The sequence below is a fragment of the Indicator indicator genome, chromosome 31 (assembly GCF_027791375.1).
Source record: "Indicator indicator isolate 239-I01 chromosome 31, UM_Iind_1.1, whole genome shotgun sequence".
Taxonomy (NCBI): Eukaryota; Metazoa; Chordata; class Aves; order Piciformes; family Indicatoridae; genus Indicator; species Indicator indicator.
The window spans coordinates 2,446,273-2,468,505 of record NC_072040.1 but is presented as its reverse complement, the minus strand read 5'-3'; the positions used below and the strand labels follow the sequence as shown (position 1 = coordinate 2,468,505).

The following is a 22,233-nucleotide window of genomic DNA, read 5'->3' as shown; positions in this document are numbered from 1 at the left end:
GTCCACATTATCACCTATGCAATATATCTATCTCCATAAAACTGAAGTAAGTTTGTGACACTTGCATTCAGGACACAAGCAAAGGCAGCTTAGTTTCAAACAAACGGAGGTCTCATTCCATGTGAATGAGCAGGATGGAAGACCAGGAGGAGGATCCACAATAAAAAGGCAAGACATTTTTTACTTAGCCTGCAACTTGTTCCTTGTTAAGGTTGCTACTGGAGTTAAAGAAATAAACAATCAAGTATTTCTCATATAGAATCACAGAACCATTTTGGTTGGAAGAGACCTTTCAGATCATCAAGTCCAACCCTTACCCCACCACTGCCAGGTCATCACGAAACCATGGCCCTCAGCACCACATCTACACAGCTTTAAAACCCTCCAGGGACGGGGACTCCCCACCACTGCCTTTATTTGGGAAGTTGTTGTTAATCACATTGAGTACATAGCTCAAATACAGGAGTTCTTCAGAGCCTCCATAAAATACATAAGTCTGTAAACTTTAAGACAAAAACATGAAATTACTATTATCAGGCTTTACTTTTAGATGAAGACTGGATTTTCTTCTCAGCTTTTCATTCATCATTCTGCACAACTTCTGATTTGCCCTTGGAGTTTAACATCTATTTTACACAAATACACACACACAGAGGCTTAACTAGATACAAAAATAATATACAATTCAATTAAGGTTCAGTATTAGCGAGGTATTTAATTCCATTTATTCTGGCACCTTCAACAACCTTGCCAAGATGCACTGAATTGTTGCTTTCTGAACACTTGCAAATGGAACCCAGAATTTCCAGGGGCAGCCATGAGATTTTGCTGAATGTGCACAGAATTACTGAATGTTAGGGGTTGCAAAGGACCTCAAAAGATCCAAACTCCCTGCCAGAGCAGGACCACCTGGAGCAGGTCACACAGGAATGCATCCAGGTGCATTTGGAATGTCTCCAGAGCAGGAGACTCCACAATCTGTCTGGGCAGCCTGCTCCAGGACTCTGTCACCCTCACAGTGAAAAAGTTTTTCCTTATGTTCATATGGAACATCCTCTGCTCCAGCTTGCACCCATTACAGAGTAGAGGGGGAAGACAACCTCTCTCAGCCTACCAACCACATCCCTTCTAACATACCCCAGGATGCCATTTGCCTTCTTGGCCATAAGGGCACACTGCTGATCCAGGGGCATCCTTCTGCCCACCAGGACCCCTCAGGTTCCTTTCCCCTGTGTTACTATCCAAGAGGTCAGTCCCCAGCCTATATTGGTCCATGGGGTTGTGCTTTCCCAGATGTAAAGCTCTGTGCAGTGCTTATGGTACCCCAAAAGACTATTTAGCAGCCACCTGAAATAGCCTCTGTATCAAAAAGTACCCAAGAGTGTTTTAAAAAAATTAAAAATCTGGAGGTCTTCTACTTATTGACAGGAAACCAGTCAGAAAGCTAAACACTCTGGGGAGGGAAAAGCAAACTCTGAAGCTGTGGGACATTGCTTATGAATAATAATCTATGGGGAAAATCGTAACAGTTTGAAATGATACCATCTCTTAATACATAAAATTACAGGACAGAGACTGAACAATGGTTGTGAAGACAGCATGTGACTTATGGAGACCTCTGTGCAGATATTAAGGAGACAATATGGGGTCAGTCTCTTCCTGCTACTCTTAGACCTTACAACAAATACTCAGGAGAAAGTCAACTTCATTTCAGTGTGCCAGCAGTATCTGACTTATCCTGCACTCTCTGCTGGGTTAGAATATTGCATCAAACCCCTTCAGCAGCTTCCATTACTCAGGTTGACCCCAGTATAAATTAAACTGATGCTTCACCATGGGGTTTGAAAATGCAGGAAGGGTCTGTGCAGGGGTGACCCAGCTGGTGACTCAGCAGGACTTTCCCTGCCTCCTTCCCCTTGCAAGGGAGGGCAGGAAGTTTCAAAAGAATGCGTTCAGCCCAAACACAGCTATGAGCTGTGATTTAAAGCAAAGTCACATGCCCACAGCCAGGAGAGCCAGCAGAGTAAACCTGGCAGTGAACTGTAACACACACAATGAATTCCTTCTCCACAAGAAGCTGGACACCACAACCCAGCATCCTTCAATGCTGTTGGTGCCCTCCATGGAGTTCTACCAGTTAGTCAAGCATGGAGGTTATGCCATAACTGTTTGTCACTTAAATATTCCTGTGTTTGATTATAAACACATTTGGAACATGATTAATGAACAGGACTTGAAACTTCAGCCCACACAGTAGCTGTGGGTAAGTTCAACAGCACACCCAGGATAGCCTGCTCTTGGCAGAGAAAGCTCTGGCACTTGCTCTGTCACTAATAAAACTCTCTGTAAATAATTCATAAGCATTAGACCTCCAGAGGCCTGTCTACCCTGATAGCCCCTCTTGACACAATCTGTGGAGGAGTACAAGAGCCAAAGATGCACACAGTAGATGCACCCCAACAACAAATTCTAAGGCACTTGTTTGCAAGATCTGCTGAACCAAATCTGGTGCCCTCATGTTTATCAAATGATGTCTTTTCCTCCACAACATTCTCAGAGATCAGCACCTTAATGTGTAGTTCTGAGCTCACCTAATCATCTGCTGAACACCTTAAAAGAATTGAAGGAGACAAAAGCAGATCATAAACAGCCCCTTTTTCACAGTCACCTTCTCCATGTACCCATTGCACTCAATTTCAGAGGCTTTCACCATCTCCCTCTTCTTCCACCAAATGATCGTTCCCTCTTTTTCTGAGCCCTGAGGAAGGGACCCAGAGCTACAGCACTTGCCACACGGGCACAGCATGCCTACACATAGCAACATGGAACCAGCTTTGCTTTGTTCTGTTACTTCCATGCTAATTCCTTCATTTCTTTGGCTGTCAGAGCACATTTTCAGGCAGCCATCTAACACCAAGAACCTGCTCCTAAGGAGAGTTTTCTTGTCTGCCATTTCACTGCCCAGGCACCACAGAATCACAGAATCATTTTGGTTGGAAAGAACCTTTAAGATCATAAAGCCCAACTGTAAATATAACACAACCAAGTCTATCACTCAACCATGTCCTTCAGTACCACATCCATACATCTTTTCAATCCCTCCAGGGATGGGGGGGACAGGACTCCACCACTGCCCTGAGCAGCCTGTTCCAGAGTTTGACAACCCTTTTAGCGAAGAAATTTTTCCTAATATTCAACCTAACCCTCCCCTGGCCATGCCTGGACTCACACAGCTTACAGCCACACAACTGACACTCCTGTGTTGTATTTCTAATTACTTAGTTTCATTATTTCTAGGCTCCGCACCACATCAAGACTTGGCTTTCAGTACGTTAGCAGCAGCAGTACACTTTGTCCTCTGACTTTTCAGCCTTTTCCAGATCTTCTATGAGTATTTTGAGAGCAGGAGCTAACAACCCAAACACAGATGCCTCCACTATGAAAACAAGTAAGATCTTTCTACCTCCTACCCTTCGCTTTGCACCTTGGCCACAGCAGCACCCATCTTCCCACCCCATGGCCACAGCGCTCATCCGGAAGTCTTTGCTTTCAGAAGAAGGTTTGAAAAATCAAGCATGCTGACTGCATGGCCCAACACTGTGATGTGTTTAATAGATCTATCAAGCTCCAATGAAACCAGCAACTCACTGCTAACAAGCTTTCTTAACAGCCACATCTAGATTTCAGCTATTAATCTAAACCAATCAAACTCTCAATCACTAGCTCTATCTCCCAGCCAAAATACATTAGAAGTTTTACACACAAAAAAATTAAGCCCTAGAATCTACATGGCTGTTTTTTTTTTTTTTTAATCAAAGTTAAAAGCAAAAGAACTTCATTTTCCTTCCAACATAGCTAAAAACAAAACAGCAATTTGGTTAACCACAAGTATTACAGCCTTCCCATGATAAGGCTGGCTTCAAATCATCGAAAAAATAATTACTAAGATGGCTTCTGTTGATTTAAAAGTACACTGTGATTTCCATTTCACTGACTCTGTCCATTTTGTTGATTCATTTTCAGACAAATAAAACCAAACTGGTCGTTTAAATAACTCTTCTTCAATGAACACTTCTCTGCCAGTTGACGTGGAGGGAAAACTACGATGCAGATGGGAGAGCTGCAAATCCTCTGCTCGGTTTGAAGAGCAGGGGTTTCCCACATCTGCAGTTATCCCCAGGGGGTGGGGAGGAGTTGAGTTTTCTTTGACTTGAACAATATTTATTTCACCCAAACAGTTTTCAAGTGGAAAACGCCTGCCTGTCAAGGGTTTCATTACTGCAGTCAGGTCTCAAACTAATTACTTAATGGGAAGGTATGTTAGCAATAACTCCTACCAAATAAAAACTTCACAGAAGCAGGCTAAACGAGAAGTTTCTTGGCTAGCTACAACTGTTTGAATTACTGATTTTAATCAAATTACTGGAGTTATCATGTGGTTTTCCTCTCATTTTTGTTTCAGCACTTACCTTTGTTCAAGCTATTCATCTGCAGTTCAGAACCTTGTAATGGGATTGTAGCTCATTGAAGGGTTCAGCTGTCTCGAGTTTTACCCCATCAGATAAAAGGGAAACAAATGTCCCAAGAATGTTTAACAAGCCTGTCCATTCTACAAGTAAACCTGCTCCTTCCAAGCTACCTCTTGCTGTCAAAAAATCAAGAGGTTTACTGGATGGTCAGATGAAAACCAAAAATTAATGCTAGTGAAGAACACCACAGCTTTGGGGTACAGTCAGTCTGAAGTCTTCTCTTCCCACAACCCCACTATCACTAATTGTGGAGGATCCCAGCTGAGTCTGAGTTTTGTTCCTCTCCAGTCCTACATATCTTTAAGTTACCATTTCTGCAATTTTCTCCTAAGTTTTTCCTGCTAGATGCGTCAGCTCTCATCTTATGGATAAAAATCACATCTTGTACTTCTTTTTCTGATCCCCAGTCATTCAGCACTGATTTCTCCATGGACCCACTACACCTTTCCCAAATACCTGCCCATTGTTTTGGGTTTTCTTATAGAGTCTTGAGTTCTCTCCTCTTTCATCCTGCTTACCCCACAGTCGATAGCACAAGAGGCACTGTCAAGAGCTGCTCTCTCAAGGAGGAACACACAGCTCCATGTTCATCTGAGAACTGTAATTTAGTTTCTCCAAACAAAGCACGTGGCAGGAGAAGAAGGGTCAACATGGCTATAATATTTCACACCAATTTGGAAGGGGGGCAGGGGAGAGAAAGATAGGTTTTAAGATATTCTTTGCCCCTTCCACAAAAGAACTTCTAACCTCCCTTGAAGAAAGACAGTGTCCTTCCCCAGCTTAGCCCCTGATCTCCCTCCTAAGACTACCCCACCCTATGGCTCCCCCTCCCCTCTTCCACAGGGAGCATGAAAGCCTCTCCCAGCTGCTGAGCTGCTCCATGTAACCACTCCTTGTCAGCTGCCCCTCTGCAGCAGACTCATCTGATTCCCAGCCCCAGCTCACGCTGTGCAGAGGAGCTATGGAAGCAGCCGGCAGGCAGCAGCGGAGGGGCTGCTGAGCAGCTGCTTTCCGCGCAGGCCCAGGACACTGCCTGGGACAGCTGTTTGTGTGATTTATTGAGCTTATTGTAGCATCCTGTCGTTACCAGTGCATTCCAACAATTGCCTCCAAATATTTATGGGCAGAGCTACTTGGCATTAATTACAAAATAATAAAACCTCTGGTATCTTGGCCATCTATCCATCCAGTACCAGAACCTCTTGAATGATGACTAGTAGAGCCAGAGGCAAGCAATGGCAAGCACCAGGATCCCAAAGGGCACTTTTTCAGCTGAAGCTTAACATAGTAGCACATAGTCAAACCTGCTAAGCTACAGAGGATCAAGATGTTTTACCATCTTTAGCTTTTAATTGAAAAATGAGGTGGAAGCAATAAATTTACATCAAAACCTGCAGATCAGAGACTCAGTAAAATAAAACTTTTATCCTATTTGAGATTCCATTTAAGCCTCAGAAGATTTGATTTCAGGCTGTGATTCACATCCTGTGTCTTCTCTTCGCATAAAGTGCTGCCCCACCACTTCTCAGTTGCATTACTCAGTGCTGAAGAAGTTCAGCCTGGACATTTTATCACATGTCAAAATTTCAGCTTTAACTTCAAACCACAAAACATTCCCTTGGGATTTAAAGAAACCCTTGGTTTGGTCAAAGCAAACACACTGTTACACGCACACACACGCACTTCTTCCAAGTTTCAGATACAAACATTAGTAGTTTAAGTAACAATTGTCACACATGCTTTTTATTTTCTCCTCAAAGGATCCAACACAAAAAAGCAGGTATTCAGCTTGTCCTGTGGCTGTATCACATTCCAGTCTATCCATAATGTTATCCTGTAAAAATCTCTGTAAGGGCATTACCAAGCTACCTGTACCTCATTTTACCTTCAGCTTCTGTGCACCAAGAAACTCACACAAGTGGTAGCCAACAGTGGAGTCAAACAGGGTGAATACTTTGAAACTACAAATCTTGTGTATCCTGAAATGCATTTAAAGAGTAATTTAAAACATTTTCTACTCATAAGAAGCAGCTTACCTGAAGGACAGGCACTTTTTGTGGTGTGTTTTGTGGTGACTGGTGGAGCTGTGCCCAAGGCTGATGATGAGGATGTGGCGGTGGTGAAGACTGATGATGTATCCCTGGATGAGGCTGCATGGGAGGACAGGTTGGCATTTGCTGTTGAAAAGACTGCTGTTGACTAGGAAGCTGCTGGCCAGATATTAGTCGCTCTTGTATTGCTTGTGGATCTGCAAGGCCAACACCTGGACAACCATTTGGTCTCATGTGCCCACCCATCTCCCGTGGTGTTGAAGACATACCCATAAATGGACGATTCTGCTGCATGTTTCGGGGGCCCATATTCCTTTGTCCAATTCCCATGGCACCAGGGGGCTGATGTGACGGCTGAGGATGGGGAATATTTGGATAACTGCCAACTTCCATTGGCATTCCAGCACTCCCAGGTCTAACCTGGGGAGGAGGTGTACCTGCTGGATTACTCATTGCTTTCATAGGTGACATGGGAGGTGGAGAGGCATAAGTTCCCTGAGGCTGTGAAGGGTGCATAGTTTGCGTGTTCATTTGGTTAAGTGAGCCACTAGGGTGGATGGGCTGCTGGTGCATTAGTCCTTGACCACTGTTTGATGGAAATCCGACAGCATTTGGGTATCTTGGTACAGATTGATTCATTGGAGTGTTATTTGTAAGGCCTAAATTCTGATTCATCCCTGTATTATTAACTAATCCCTGATTAAGGTTACTGTAAGGATATCGAGAATACTGCCCTGAGTTGTTTATAGTAGGTGAGGGTACCGTCTGGCTCCGAGAACTAAAATTAAGTGTTTGTGGCCTAACAGCACCCTGCTGGGGAGGATTAGGGGAGAATCTGGGACTGTGGGCTACTGATTCTCCATGGAGAGCAGTGGGGGGATGGTGGTGAAATTGCTGGACTGAATGTCGCAAAGAAGGTGCCATACTGGGATTCTGCTGGGGCACATGAGACAAGTGGCCAGGTCCTGAGGTGGCAATGAAAGGGTTTCCCTGATTGAGGCCTTCTTGGCCTTGAGAAAACTGGTTCATCCTCTGCTGTTGTGGCTGACCATGCTGCTGCATTGAGAAATCACCACGAGCCATGTAGTTTCCCATCTGCTGCATGTGCTGAGGATGGCCCTGCCCAGGGGGTCCGGAGGGTGCCTGCGGCGGCTGTGTCGGTTGTGGTTGCTGCTGCTGTTGCTGCTGGTACGGTGCTCTTATCTGGTCTGGCACTTGAACTGCCCGTGGTCCCCACATGGAGCCACTGTCTACGAAGGGCTGCCCGTGTCTTTCGTTCTGCATGCCAGGATAGACTCCCATCTGACCACCGGCACCACTGCCGTGAGGAACCTGAGGAACTGGAGGGTTGTGGTACTGCGAATGCGGAGATGCGATCCCATTCCCAGGGGCACTGCTGATCATCCTGTTGGGCTGATCCATCAGGTGCATCTTCTGCTGCTCATACTGGTTATAGTGATCAAAATGGGTCAACTTGGCTTGATTTTGATTTGCTGGAGGATGATGAAGAGATGACTGTAAAGAGGGAAATCCTTGATCCATGGGCATTTGCTGCCCCATAGGATTTACTGTGTTTTCAGGATATCCACATTCTCCAAGACCTTCCAACCCCTCACTGAAAATATTCCCATCTTCTCCAAACAGACTCATCATTCCTGGATCTGCCATCTTTTTTCAGCACACAGCTCCTCAGAGCTACAACTAGAATGCTAGTCTGTGCTTCACCTCGGCGAGGTGTTTTGTCCTCAAAGCCTTTAATCCTCAACTAATCTCCTTCATGTCATTCCATATTTCCTTAATTCTTTTGGACCATGCAGTGTCAGGCAAAGTCTAGTTACTGCTCCTGGAAAAAGTGGGGGAAGGGGAGAGAAAAAGAAGAAGATATTGAAATAAATAATGAAAGAAACATACTTGACCGTTTCTTAGACAATGCTACTGGCTAGTTGCAGCCCCTGAAATACATCCTAAAAATCTGTTTCACTTTCTGAAGGATTCATTAGCTTTATCAGAAGCTTTATTACGATAGAGAGTTAGGAAGCGAGCAAAACACTAGTCTTAACCTTAAATTAATCCTTTCACTACACTTCCTAGTGCTCCTTTCTTGGGTGGAACAGAACAAAAGAACACAACATGCAGCAGCAGCAGCTGCCACAGCAGGTAGGCAGATGTATGAATATAGCCAAGCAGCCCATCTGCCAAACTAAAGCCCTGAAAACGCTCTAGTTACCAACAGCATGTCCTTAACCTTATTCCCTTGAGCTGCGTAATCAGATGAGCAAGCAGAAGCACCAAGTCCTGCAACGGCCTAGACCGAGTTATAGGCACAACAGATTTTTCAAAAACACATTAAGATGACCCTCTAAAACATACAGAAGGCCAAAACTTAGCATTGAGGAAGAAAACTAACATGATTTTTTTAAAAAACACACAATTTATCTTCATTTAAACAAAGTAGAAAACTGGAAGATGTGACTCTTCTTCCCATTTAAGCAAAAATTAGCTCAGTTTGTATAACAGGTCAGATTTCTCAATCCATATCCTAATTTCTCTCGTGATTCACAGATTGCATCAGGTTGGAAGGGACCCTCAAAAGGTCATCTTGTCCGACCCCCTGCAGTCAGCAGGGACACCTCCAACTACATCAGGCTGCCCAGGGCCACATCAAAGCTGATCTTCAACGTCTCAAGGGATGGGGCCTCAACCACACCCCCGGGGCAACCTGTTCCAGTATTTCACCAGTCTCATTGTGAAGAACTTCCTCCTGATGCCCAACCTAAATCCACCCTGTTCCAGCTTAAAACCATTGCCTCTTGTCCTATCACTACATGCCCTTCTAAACAGTCCTGATTATAACAGGGAACACTGTCACTGGAGTTCATTATTCATCTTCAGGCAGGCATGTTACTAACTGCAACTGCAGCACTTCAGAAGACCACACTGAAGTTTTGTTCTTTCCAGAATTACGATCTTGAAAACTCACTTAGGAGAATTAATGTCAAAAAAATTTAAGTAACAAAGTGCTAACCTAACAAGGCACACACCTGGACTTGGGGAAACAGAAAAAGGCAACACACAGTTAACAGAGCAGATTCAGAAATGTTCCACTGTGGGTTTCTCACAGGGAAAACTGATATGTTGTGAAATGTGTCTCACATCCTCTCCCCAAAACAACTTGGAAGATTTTGTTTGGATCTGCTTATTATGAATAGAACTAAGCTAATGCTACCTCTCCTTAATATCAGCATTTTAAACACTACATCTTATATCTCAAAATGAACTTCAAGACAATATCCAACGCAGCCCATCCACACAGAAAGCAAATTCAACTATTTTTGCATCTTTGCCATAATTTAGTAGGGACTGTACTTGCAGATACCAACTTGCCTTTAAATCAGTGATCAAAGAAAAGATTTACAAGTCTGAACTTTCACATCTTGCATTTTGTTGCAGTCATTCTGGATGCAAAATGCCAGGCCAGACTATTCAACCAAAGGCAATTTGTCCCAGACAAGTTTTAGGGAGAAAATATCAGCACATTTATTACACTTCTTGTAGCCATTGTCAAGAGGACCTTCTCCAGCATGAAGCAGAGGGCAAGAGGAAAAGCACAAGCATTTATCACTCCTCTTAAAATAGCATTTGAATGTCACCTCTAAAACCACACACTTAAATCTCTTTAGTGCTCAGCTGAGATATTAACACCTATATATTTCTAAGTCACTAGGAGGCAAATTCCTATGAGCCATATTCATATTTCCAATACCTATTTATTTAGATTTTCTTTTCATTTTTAAGCAGAAGCAACTGGAATATTTACCATCTCAATCAGCTTATTAAAGCACAGTGTAAGGAAGTTCCAACAACAAGGTGAGAAGGAAGCCTCCTTCACCCAAATAAGCTTTCTGGAGCATTAGAATCCTCCAGAGCTGACCACTCTGTCATGGTGAAGACCCCTCCAGTGATTTAAGACTGTTGAAGGACTTTTGACATTGCTGATGTGCACTGCCATCAGGAGCTGGCAAAGCTAGACATCAGAAAGCTGGACATCAGGGTGTACAGGGAGCCTCCATCTAACAAAACAGTCTATCTTTGCTTGGAAGTACTAAAAAATATCGTGTACACACACAGTTACCTCCCAAACACTGACATAATCCAGACACTCTCAAACCTGAGCCAAGGAAAGGATCTGACCCATCAGCTAACCAATTTACAGCCACAGAATTATGAACAGAATATAGATGGAGAGAATTGTTTTGGCTGGAAAAGACCTCAAGTCCAACCATCAACCCAACACCACCATGGCCATTAAACTATGTCCCCAGATGCCATGTCCACACAGGTCTTGAACACCTCCAGGGACAGTGACTCCACCACCTCCCTGGGTAGCCTGGTACAATCCCTGAAATTTCACTCATTTTATTATCTAAATCATGCCTATTAAAAGAACCATTTTTTAAGGCAGGTGTCCTCTTCTCTCCTGAAGCACTAATGAAACTCTGCAACAAAAGCTGAAATCAACACAGGAGAATTCTCTTTGCTGTTACAGAGAAGCTAACAGAGCATCTCCAGAACCAAGGTTACAAGCTCCAAGCACACATCTGAATCCTGCTACTTTAGTTACTGTTTTGCAGCTGACAGGCTCCTCGTAAAGTTCAGGACAGAGCCAGCCAGTGATAAGTCAGCACCAACTGTTGCCAAACCTTCTACTTTCCCAAATAAAAGTCACACCTCTGGTGGAGATGTGGCCAACAGCACATATGGAAGAATGAAAGACAGCAGCAGCTGTCAAGATAAATTGACCAAAAGTTTGATAAGAAAATGGTCAATAGTGGAATTACCTAATAAACTCTCAGCCTTCTACATTAATGGGATGGATATCCCATGAGATAGTTAAGCAAGTCATGAGTCACAGCCTTATTTTAAGTTGCAATTGTTTCTTTGCTTCTTCCAATAGAATGCATATTCTTTGCTTAAATCCTCAAGGCTGCTCCCCAAAATAAAACCGAGAACAAAAGCCAACATAAAACAAACAAGAAAATAGTACTCCCATAAAGGTAGGACCTGCATCTAGCAATCACTCTAGATAAAATATCTACTAACAACACCACTGTTGGCTTCCCCATGAAAACAGACATGCTAACAGCAAGACTGACCATGATAACCTCAGCTTAAAGTCTTTCTTTGGATTAAACAGTTTAAAAATAAGAGATTGTGCATCATCTTTCTCTGCTATCCCGCAAGTTAAAGCCAACAGAGATTCATGAAGCAGTGATTCTTCTCCAGGTCCAAGAAGGGAGTATCTGAACCCTCTGAAAGGGAGACTGCTGAATAGAGGTGTGAATGTATGAAGAGATAACAGGCAACTTTCTAGAGCTTTTCTGTCTCTGAGCATGAAAGACTGCACCAACAGGACTGAACTAAATAGTCAATGATCATGAAGACTGCCTGGACAACCTATTTCTGTTCAAAGCAATGGTATGATCCCAACTACCAGGACACAGTCAATGGCTTAACCACCCTGTTGTCTAAACAGACAAAGCTTACATTTACTTCAGCCTGAAAAATTCCAGCCCTGAACAGCTAGATCTCAAATTTAAGTAGTAGTTAACCATTGCTCAACTTAGTATTTCAAAGCTACATGGGCTCAATAGCCTTGGGCAGCTTCCCACTTTTATGAGTGGAACTAAACTGGCTGCTGCACACACACAGTGTGATCTAAGGCTGCAAACATTACAAGATGAACTTCATCAGCCTTGCTTCCAAAGCAGCAGATCCTGGCAGTCAAGACAAGGAAGCACACAAATACACACACCTTTCACAACATCATCCTCACATTCCGCCATTCAGAAGACTTCTGCAAACCAACAGGTTCCTCAATTCGTCTATTGAGCCTACAAGAAATTTATCAGCATTTCCCGATGGACACACAGCAGGTAAACAACAAACAGAACATGAGGAGGCAGCTAATAGTGACTGCTTCAGAAGTGAGACGTCTCACGCAGAGTTGGTATTTTTACAGCTATCAGTTTATATCTCAGACAAAACTCTTGACAAACACAATTACTCATTTAATGGAACTATGCATCTACAACACAATACCATAAACAGTGTGGATTCCATGGTACTTGGAAGAACTAGGCTAAAAAGACCTCTCATGTTAAAAAAAAAAAAAAAAGAAAAAAAAACATGCCAAAGGTCATTTTGAGACTGAAGATTCAAAATGTAGGATTAAACATTAGGCTACTATATCTGCGTTTAAACATTGCATATTTAAACTGCTTTTAAAAACTGCTAAGCTCCTGCTGGCTGTTAGGGGCAGCAATTTAAGCATTTGCAGCATGAAAGCAGACAACACAAGTGACAGTAATTAAAGTCACATCCCTATCTTAATGAACAAAGTTGGTGGACAATATTGACCAAAGCTTTCATCAGCAGATATAACACCCAGGCAACATAAGAAAAGTCATGCCAAGACACTCAAATTGGGGAAGATGGCTGATGAGACTTGTAACTTTTAGCTCATTTACCTACTGAGAGAACACTGTTGCTGATGCCAGGACAGTTATGCAAGTGCCTGACCGTGTCTGTGAGAAGCTCCCCTAAGTCTCCTGTGTGTTTAACACTTAGTTCTCATTGATGTCACAGACAACTCTCCACCCATGGCATGTTCCTCCCGTGTACAGATTAGCCAAAATAGAACAGCAGACCTGCGAAGCGATTCCAATATGATTTCTTGACTGCAGCTTCCAAAGAAACTTTGATTATCTGAATGCCTAAAGACTCTTTTTTGTTTCCCTTCATATAGAATGGTTTCCTAGTGTTCACTCCACATAGTACAGCTGTGTTAAAAATTAAGTCTGTATAGTTCTTATCAGATCAAAGGATGGAAGGAATCTTGTTTTCCCCCATCCCAAGGCAGACAGGACTGACAAGGATGAAAAGAATGACCTCACACATTTCAGGAATATTCTGCCTCCAGTGGGAAGAGTCAGGAAATATGGTATAAGCATTTCTGAAAAGTTTAATTTCACATCTATCACAGAACATTAGTTTGCAGAGTCAAATTTAAGGCAGTCAATATCTCATTACACTAAGAGTGGGAATGAAAACTTCACATGCCTTTGCTCAAAAGTCACAGATTTTGCACATGTGCAGTCAGCTAAATGCCATGAATGCTGTTGAGTAACATCTTCTGGGCAAGAAATCCATGCAGCCTATAATTTCCCATACAATAGTTAAGCAGAAGCCAGACTGTGTTTTATTTCCACAATGCATGATGTACTTTGGCAAAGAGCTGGCTTTTACAAAGGCAACTGAGGGCACAACAGCCTTAGAATATTTGGCAGCTTGTTGCTGTCAAGCAGCTGATGTAGGAATGACCAGCTAGAGTTCAGCTTGTGCCACACATTTGGAAACAATATCCTACGTCATTCAAGTTCACAGGAGCTCTGATAGGAGACCACAACAGCATCATGTAACGTTGTTATTCTGATGCAAACCCACCAAACCTCTTACACCATACGTTCCTGTTCCAAACGACTTCTGCAACCACCATACTAGTTGGGCTACAAATCCTTTTCCTAACACGGGACACTTGCTAATTTCAAGTCAGCACCTAGAACATCAAATAAAAACACTCAGTATGTCTTTTCTTTCCAGCCCAGAAGACAAATGGGGAAATTTTCAGCCACTTATCACAAGTATGTGCTTGGAGGTTTTTAATGACTTAACTGGAAGAATTAAAAAAATTTGTTTCTTACATCTATCAGAAACATGAGTCTGAGGTTGCCCAGAGAGGTTGTGGAGTCTCCTTCTCTTGAGAGATCCAAACCTGCCTGGATATTTCAATCCTGGGCAACCTGCTGTGAGTGACCCTGCTTTAGCAGGGCGGTCGGACTGGATGCTCTCTAGAGGTCCCTTCCAACCCCCACCATGCTGGGAATCTGTGATCAAGTGGGAGGGCAGAAGCCTAAGCCAGAAACACTTCCGTTTCACTGTTATGTAGCCTGGAATTTTAAAAGGCCTTTTTTGGTCATGCGACCACCCTCTCTCTTCCAACATAAGTTTAAAATATGGATGGGAGGAGAAGGAGGAGGTTTGTCTAAAAATAGTCCTAGATAAGTAAGAGAAACAATTGCAATCACAAAAATATTTCAGGAATACTCTTTAAAATATTTGATAGCAACATTACCTTGTTGCTACATGGGACCAGGAACACATTTAATGTAGCCCTACACGAAAGATGGACATTACTAGCGTGGCCAGGTAGTCTCTACAAATACCTTGGAAATCTTTCCCAACCTGAATGATTCTGGGATACAATTTTCAGTGTCAGTGGGTCTGGATCACTTGCTCCCAACGAGCCTCCCTCTCCCTCGCTGCTCGGTGCCAGCTGCTGGCCCGACCCACGGCTGCGCTGCGAACAAAAAGCCTAAGCAAGGCTGGGGGTGGGGGGGAGGTGGTGTCGGGCAGAAGACTTATATTGTCGCCATCAGTCACCAAGAAATCTCCCAGCAATTACATTCTCTTCTAGAGCTGACACTAAACCGGCCTGAGGATTCAAGAGGTGGGGCCAGCGGCGACCCGCTGAGGCGCTGAAAAAACACCCCGCGCAACTGATTACTCTTGTTAAGGGCCGTGCTTTTTGTGCACCTACTGCAGTTGTCACTGATTAACCAACTGATCTGGCAATTTCCTACATTCTTTTGCATTTAAAAAGGATCTGAGAGGCCGAGAGTCATCCCCTTTTCATATTCCAGGGAGGCGGGAGGCTGCGCCAAGGTCCGGCTGGGCTGTGGAGGGGCGCGGAGGGGCCCCCGCAGGCCCCGCTCCGCCGCCCTCCACCTCCAGTCCAGGCCTGCAGCTGAAAATAATTTATCTGTTCGCTCTGCCGGGCTCCCGGCATATGCGATTGGGAGGGAAACGTATCCATCATGAATAAACTTGAGCACAAAGACAGGCTGAGTGTCACAGGATACAAAAGGGCAGAGGTCGCAGCAGCAAGCGGGAGGGTTTGCGCGGGGCAGGGCCAGGCGCTCATGGCCGCCTCACGCCATCGCCACACGGCAGCGCTGGGCCGGAGTTTGTCACATCCCCCGAGGTAAACAAAGCCCAGCGCCGTCCGAAGTCACAAAAAAAGGGTGCCCAAGCCACAAAAAAAAAAAAAAAAAAAAAAAAAAAAAAAAAAAAAAAAAAAAAAAAAAAAAAAATAGTGTCCAAATCACAAACAAATACTGTAAACATCCCCCAGGTAAACAAAGCACAGCACACCGTCCGAAGCCCAAAAAGAAAAAAAAAGTGTCCAGGTCGAAACAATAAAACGTTACCCACCAAAAAATGTTGTCCACATCCCCCTGAGGTAAACAAAGCCCTGCGTGGTCCAAGTCGTAAACAAGAAAATAATGGAAGAGGTGACAAAGCTGTAAGTAAAATGGAGCTTTTCTCTCTGCCTTTTGGTGAAAGCAGCTCGCGGTGTTTACACCCCGAAAGCTGGGAACTGTAAAAATTCATGAGGTGGATACTCAAATGTTTCCCAGGGTTTCTGAGCATGTGATTTTCACTTAAATGTATTTTTTTTTCTTAATCATGGGCAGGTTTTAAGACTTAATCGTATCCCAAAAGGCTATTTCCAGGCATAGAATTATGAGCACTTTAAAGTAGCCAGACCCTATATTTTACTTTACCTGTTATAAGGCCAATACAATCATGTTTCATTCATAGTTTATGAAGTCTGAAAAACCACTTGATGAAATTACAGTCTACCGATACCACACATGGTATATTTGTCCACGTATATTCTATAATCATTTCAATTTATGACTGGTACTTAAGAGTCATTTTCCTGTACATGTGTTCTTCATAAATACTGGTAGATCAGAGTCTGCGCTTGTACAGGAACCACATATCCACACTCATTTCTGTGAAGATAAATACACCTTATACATCCAGAGTGAAAAGCCAGAGTTTTCACAGAAGTACAGAAAACATATTTCAGGATTGTGGAACACAATGGTAGTTTCTCCCTTGCACTCTTTACAAGCAAGATGAATCATCCTACATCTGAACTTAAGCCCTCACTCAACTTCCACTATCAATGGTAATTTTTGCCCTATACATATACAGCATACTAGTTTAAACCTTTCAGCAAAGAAAATAAAATTGCATACTACATTTCACTTACTAATATTTAGAGTCTGGCTGTCAGAACAAGACCGACAACAGCTACTGTAATACCAATGCTACAGTGCAAAGCAGAAACACCATGGGGAAAAAATCTTCATTCTACCAAGGGTCAAAAACCTGCTACACAAAGGTGAAGAAACTCAAATGGCTAAAAACATATTCCTTTGCTCACAGCCTCGGCAGAGAGAAATCAGAAGAGGTACAAAGAACGGTGAAGTTCCAGTGCTAAGCAACATTTTTCAAATTTATTTTATCTCTACAAAAAGACTAATTCAGAATACAACAACCATCAGAAGACTTAAAGTATCAACTCCAAAGCTGTGTTTTACTGGAGAAACAAACAGCGAATAGCATTATTATAACATCCTGAGTACATCAAGAACTATCTTGATGGCCTAGGTCAGCATGCAGAGACTTACATAACCTGAACCCACTGTGCACAGTTGAGGGAAAAAGTCTGGATAAGGGTCCAAAGAGATCAGTTAATCTAGGAGTCATAGGAATGAATGGCAGGTGAAACGCTTATGCTGTATAAGCAAGTATTATTTGGACCTACAGCTGAGACTAGGGTAACAGTTTTGTTAATGAGGCTTGCAAAGCACTAAACTCTAGCTCCTTGTCCCTCCACAGTTATATATACTATATAAAACTAGTTATGAAAGTAAAAGCACTTAGAAGTACTAGAATGAGATGATGAACTGCCTGCTGTCACTATCTAACCCTCCACAACGAGCTTTCCTGACCAACTTTTTACAGCACCTTTTAAATTACTGTGTTTGATCAAAGCATCATCAAAAAAACTGACACGGGTCAGATTTTCACAGATCATGATTCTTCCTTTCCTACCCTGTTCAGTACCTGAAATCCACGTACTTCTGTTTTCAGATAATGGTGATCTCTGAACCCAGATTTAAAAGAAAAGCAAGACAGTCAAAAAAGGACATTTTATGTCCTCAACAGACTGCAGCTTCAAAGCAAAGCAAGCAATGAAACACCTCACCTCAGTAACAGCCAGTCACCAGTATCAGATCCCTTTGGCCACTGTACACCAGTGTGCCAGGCTTGGGTGAGGAGTGGTTAAGGAAAAAAGTCTTCTATTTGAAAAACTTTAATGTCTTACGCTCTAAAATACATGAAGACTTAACTTGATAGAACGATTTTCTACCACTTGGCCCGTGTAAAGCTGTTATGGAGGATCTTCTTTTTGTATTTTCCTAAAACCCCAGGTCTTCACTTCTCAACTTAACGCAGGCTACCAGAAGGACTTAACACCAACTGCAGCTATTTGATCTCCAGTGCATCTCCACTCTGCACAGCTCTCCAAATTACTCAAAAAAAAAAAAAAAAAGAATAATTAAGCAAGAGAGAAACTGGGACCAGCTTAATCAAGAGATGCCTGCATGGCAGCAGTAATAGCAACAGCTGTCAACCGGATTTGTTCCTCGGGATTGTCCCAGCCTGCTTCTGAGCATCCAGGTAAGCCAGCTGCCACCTTCCCTTTCAAACACACTCCTCACCAGTCAGCTATGCCTCTCATGGCAAGCTTGGGTTACAGCACAGGCTGCACCCTCAACATATTCAGAAACCATTGCTATGAAAAACTAGGAGTATTTATTTAAAATTAAGATTTTTGGTGTCTTTTCCTCTGGGGAAGACTGCATTTGTGTTTCATTTGTGGCTACTTACAGAGCAGCTTTCTAGGAGCAGGCTTTGAATCCTTGGACTTGACAATATCAACAAAGAAAGGATCTATACTTTCTGAAAAAGCATCAGTTACATAAGACTTATTTTTCTGATTATTAACATTTTTAGGCATGTATAGAAGAAGCAGTTAGGTGTTAGTAAGATGAAATGCTAAATGGTGTACATATTCTAGGAACTCTTCCTAACACCTTCAGAGAAAATGGATTTTCTTTAGAAAGAATGGAAGATGCAATTAAAATAGAATTTCGATGTATCTGTAATCTTTCTAATAAATACCAATCGAAGCATTAGCTTAAAAAAAAGGCCACTAAGAAAAGCCAACAAACCACTTCAACATCTATCTGCTTAAGAGGTAAAATTCACTTATTCTTTAGGGATCTCAGGATTGTAAGCAGCATCACATGCAGGGGGGTTATTATATTTGCTTCACAACATCAAGATGCTTTCCTAAGAAACAAGGCTAAATCACTTTTTCTGTCCACAATGAACCTGTAATTCAATTTAGTTCTTTTAAAGCAGGAGAGTCAGCTTCATGCTATCAGCCTGGTCTACAAAAAGCCCTTGTTGATAATCTGGGTGTTTGAGATTATCGATATGGCCATGACATGCCAGTGTACCTGAGGATGAACAGTTGAATTTTTCATGTTTCACACCCATTCCCTATGTCTTCTTCACAACAAGGACAATGCTGAGTTTTCTCTCACACCTTCTAAACAGTGACAAAGTAACAGCATTAAAGCTGGAGTGAATTTACAGGTAAGACCCATAGCAGGACTATAGAAGGACTATAAAAGGCTTTTTTCCCCAGAGCTGAAGCCAACTAAAACAAGTTTAAAGACAGTTTCATTTGAGAGGCAGAAGGAAGTATACATCAACAAAGCAGTGATGCAAGGAACATGTACAAGATAGAAACCTGTGTAGTGCCTCTATTTCAAATCTGTGACAGCAAGAGTCCAATCATTTACCCCCTGTTGGAAAAGCAGTGTCCATCTGCTATTGCACAAAAGACATACTCCTTTTATCATAACTGATACAAATGAGACAGGGCTACAGAACACACTCAAACACTTCTACAATTTTGAGAACTAGACTGAAGATTTTAATGTTTCCTACAAAGTTCACATTTCACTGCAGCCAGGAGACTGTCCAGCCACTTTCCCCTACTTCTTTTTGACCTCAGCATCTGCAGCTTTGACTGAATTCAAACCCCTTCTGCTGCACCATACAGTAACTACTTAATCTGAAAATCTTGCAGCTACAGACCAGCACACCAAATCACTTCACTCCTTAAACCACTAGTAGTAGACATTCACTCCACTGCTGTTTGTCCCTGAACTTCAGGAACCACAGGTTGGCTTCCTCTTAGCCCTGATTTTGTGCCCTCCTTAGTAATGCTCCAAGTGCAGAAAACAAAGTGAAAAAGCTTCTTTCCAAAACGCTGCAGAGCCTGTGATGTGAGAGCTCCAAATCTATTCTCACTGCCCAGCTAAACTGCTAAACTCTTTACAATACCAGAACTGAGCACAGAGATGCTGAGTTGCACAACCGTTATCCATCAACAAAAACATTCCACGTTTCACTGAGTCCTCTCCTCCTTGGTCACTGCTTCATTTACTCCATGTTTTACAAGAGGGCAACAGATCTCTTCTTATTCTGCACAGCACAAGTGGCAGCTGCACTGACTGTCATGGACTTGCACAGAAAACCATCCCGAAGTGTATTAAACCTCTGATCATGTAATACATCTGTCCTCCCAAAAGGCAAACTATTGCTCCTATCAGCAGCTCTATAGTATTTATTTCTCCATTATCAATTTCTGCCAGCATTAAGCTAATAAATGCAGGATCCCCAGTTAGAAATCAGTGGTTAAGTTACATATACCATATTAGCTGGGATCTGGGGGCAGCGAGGAGCTAAATTGAGAAATACAGAGAAACCTCGCTCGCAGGAGAAGGAGCATTAGCACTTTTAATGTGCTCTGGGATTTCAAGTTGAATGTATGAACCACTTAAAAAAAAAAAAAAGAAAAAAATCACTTTACACTAATTTTCAACTGGTTGCCTAACACCCATCTCCTAAGTGACTATCATCAAAACACAACCATAACACTCATGATGAATTAATATTAAAACCCTTCAGTGAGATCACAGAAGTCCTCAAAAACCAACCCAAGTTGATGGAGCTCACTTCTCCCACATGCTGAGTAGTAGTCAGGTTCTGGAAACAAAAAGCTTTGTTCAATTACAGAAGTGGGTGCTAGGTACGTTTCTCATTTACACGTATCATTTTCAAATCCAAACCAATTTGAGAGTGTCTAAACAGATTTTAAAAGCCAAGAACTAAAGGAAGAAGATGGAATAGTCAGAAAAATGAAAGCTACTCTCTCATTGAGACAACTTGACTAGCAAGGAACTGCACTCTGGCAATTTTATACGCTTGGGCAGGGAAAATTAACAAAGTTTTGCAGTGCTTCTGTGGCAGAAGCGGTTACAATCCCTCACATATAAAATGTTTGTTTCATTGTTCACCTGTTTTGCTTTACAAGAACACTCCTCAGTTGTACGCCTGCATTGCCACTGTCTGCTGCTGTCAGTGACTTGCCAGTATCACTCGAGAGAGAGCACCAGCCCAGCGATCTGTGAAAGGGATAATCTGAGCGTCTGCAGGATGGAAGAAGTGCTAAAGACAAGAGTAGCCTAAAATAGCGCTCTGAAGATGAGCAGCAGGCATCTGCTTGCCAAAAGAGAAGACACTTTGTGGGGTAAAGTTCCCCAGCTCCTGGGCCAAGAGAGCAATGGCCACTCCAAGGTTTCTTAACACCTCTCTTGGCTCCATGCTGCTTCTTACTAGGTGCATATTTTTGTCTTCACCAAGAAGGTTTCCACTTGTTCTCCCACTCTCTGTTCCAAGTTAAAATTTAGCATTTCTGAGCCCATCACAGACCCAAGCAGAGCACTCCTCCCAGGGCAGCTGCCATGTAGGAGAGGCCTGCATCACCACACACACAACTAAGATATCTGAGTATACACATTTGCTACAAAGACATGAAAAAGCACGCAACCAAGCTTTTCAAGACAGGAGATGTGCCTGTGTTACACACCAAGTTGAAGAGGAAGGGTAAAGCGGCATGTGAGCCATTTTCTCCAAAACCACAACCCCCTAATTCCCCGGGTCAGGGCAGTGTCTGGTCCTTCAGCATTTCACTCAGCTCAGCAGATGATGAGTCGCACCAGAAGGCCCCATAACAGATGGAAACCAGAGCAGCTGGAGAGCAGGGAAATGTCTGTGTGGCGTAGGGCGAGGGGGTGGGGTGGGGGCAGAAAGCCCATCCCCAGTCCTGAGCGTTAAAGCTGCCTGCAGCCATCACACCATGCTGCAAACTCAGCCCACAGATCTGCTGGGCAGCAAGCTGAAGGAAGCAGTACATGGCCAGATGATTTAGTGCTTCCCTAGGCTTCCCAACAGGAGAGCAACACTGAGCCATGCAACAGGGACCCAGGAGCACTGGCTGTGAGCTCCTCAGGCAAGCAGGAGGTAGTGGGAAAGAGCAAGCTGGGCATTTGCCTTCTTCATGAAACTCAGCAGAGGAACTATCAGCTCAAGAGAGCCTAGAACTGCAACAGTGAGGAAGGAGACAAAACCACATGTGCATACTGGAGAAGTGAGTAAGGAAACAGTGGATGAATTAAGATCAAAACCAATCAAGGCTTCAGGGTTTTTTTTTTGTTTTCCTTCCTTTTTTGAAGTAAGAGGTGTTAGAGAACCAA

At 43.0% G+C, this 22,233-nt stretch overlaps 1 protein-coding gene across 2 annotated transcripts in view; it reads right to left on the bottom strand.

The window, feature by feature from the left end:
• The window catches only part of CHD7 (chromodomain helicase DNA binding protein 7), an 80,377-nt gene extending 72,129 nt beyond the window's left edge, over positions 1–8,248 (bottom strand). For both annotated transcript variants that reach the window (XM_054394778.1, XM_054394779.1), the window contains exon 1: positions 6,566–8,248. In XM_054394778.1, the coding sequence (XP_054250753.1) occupies positions 6,566–8,248 (1,683 nt within the window). The remainder of the gene's footprint in view (positions 1–6,565) is intronic.
• Positions 8,249–22,233: the final 13,985 nt, after the last annotated feature.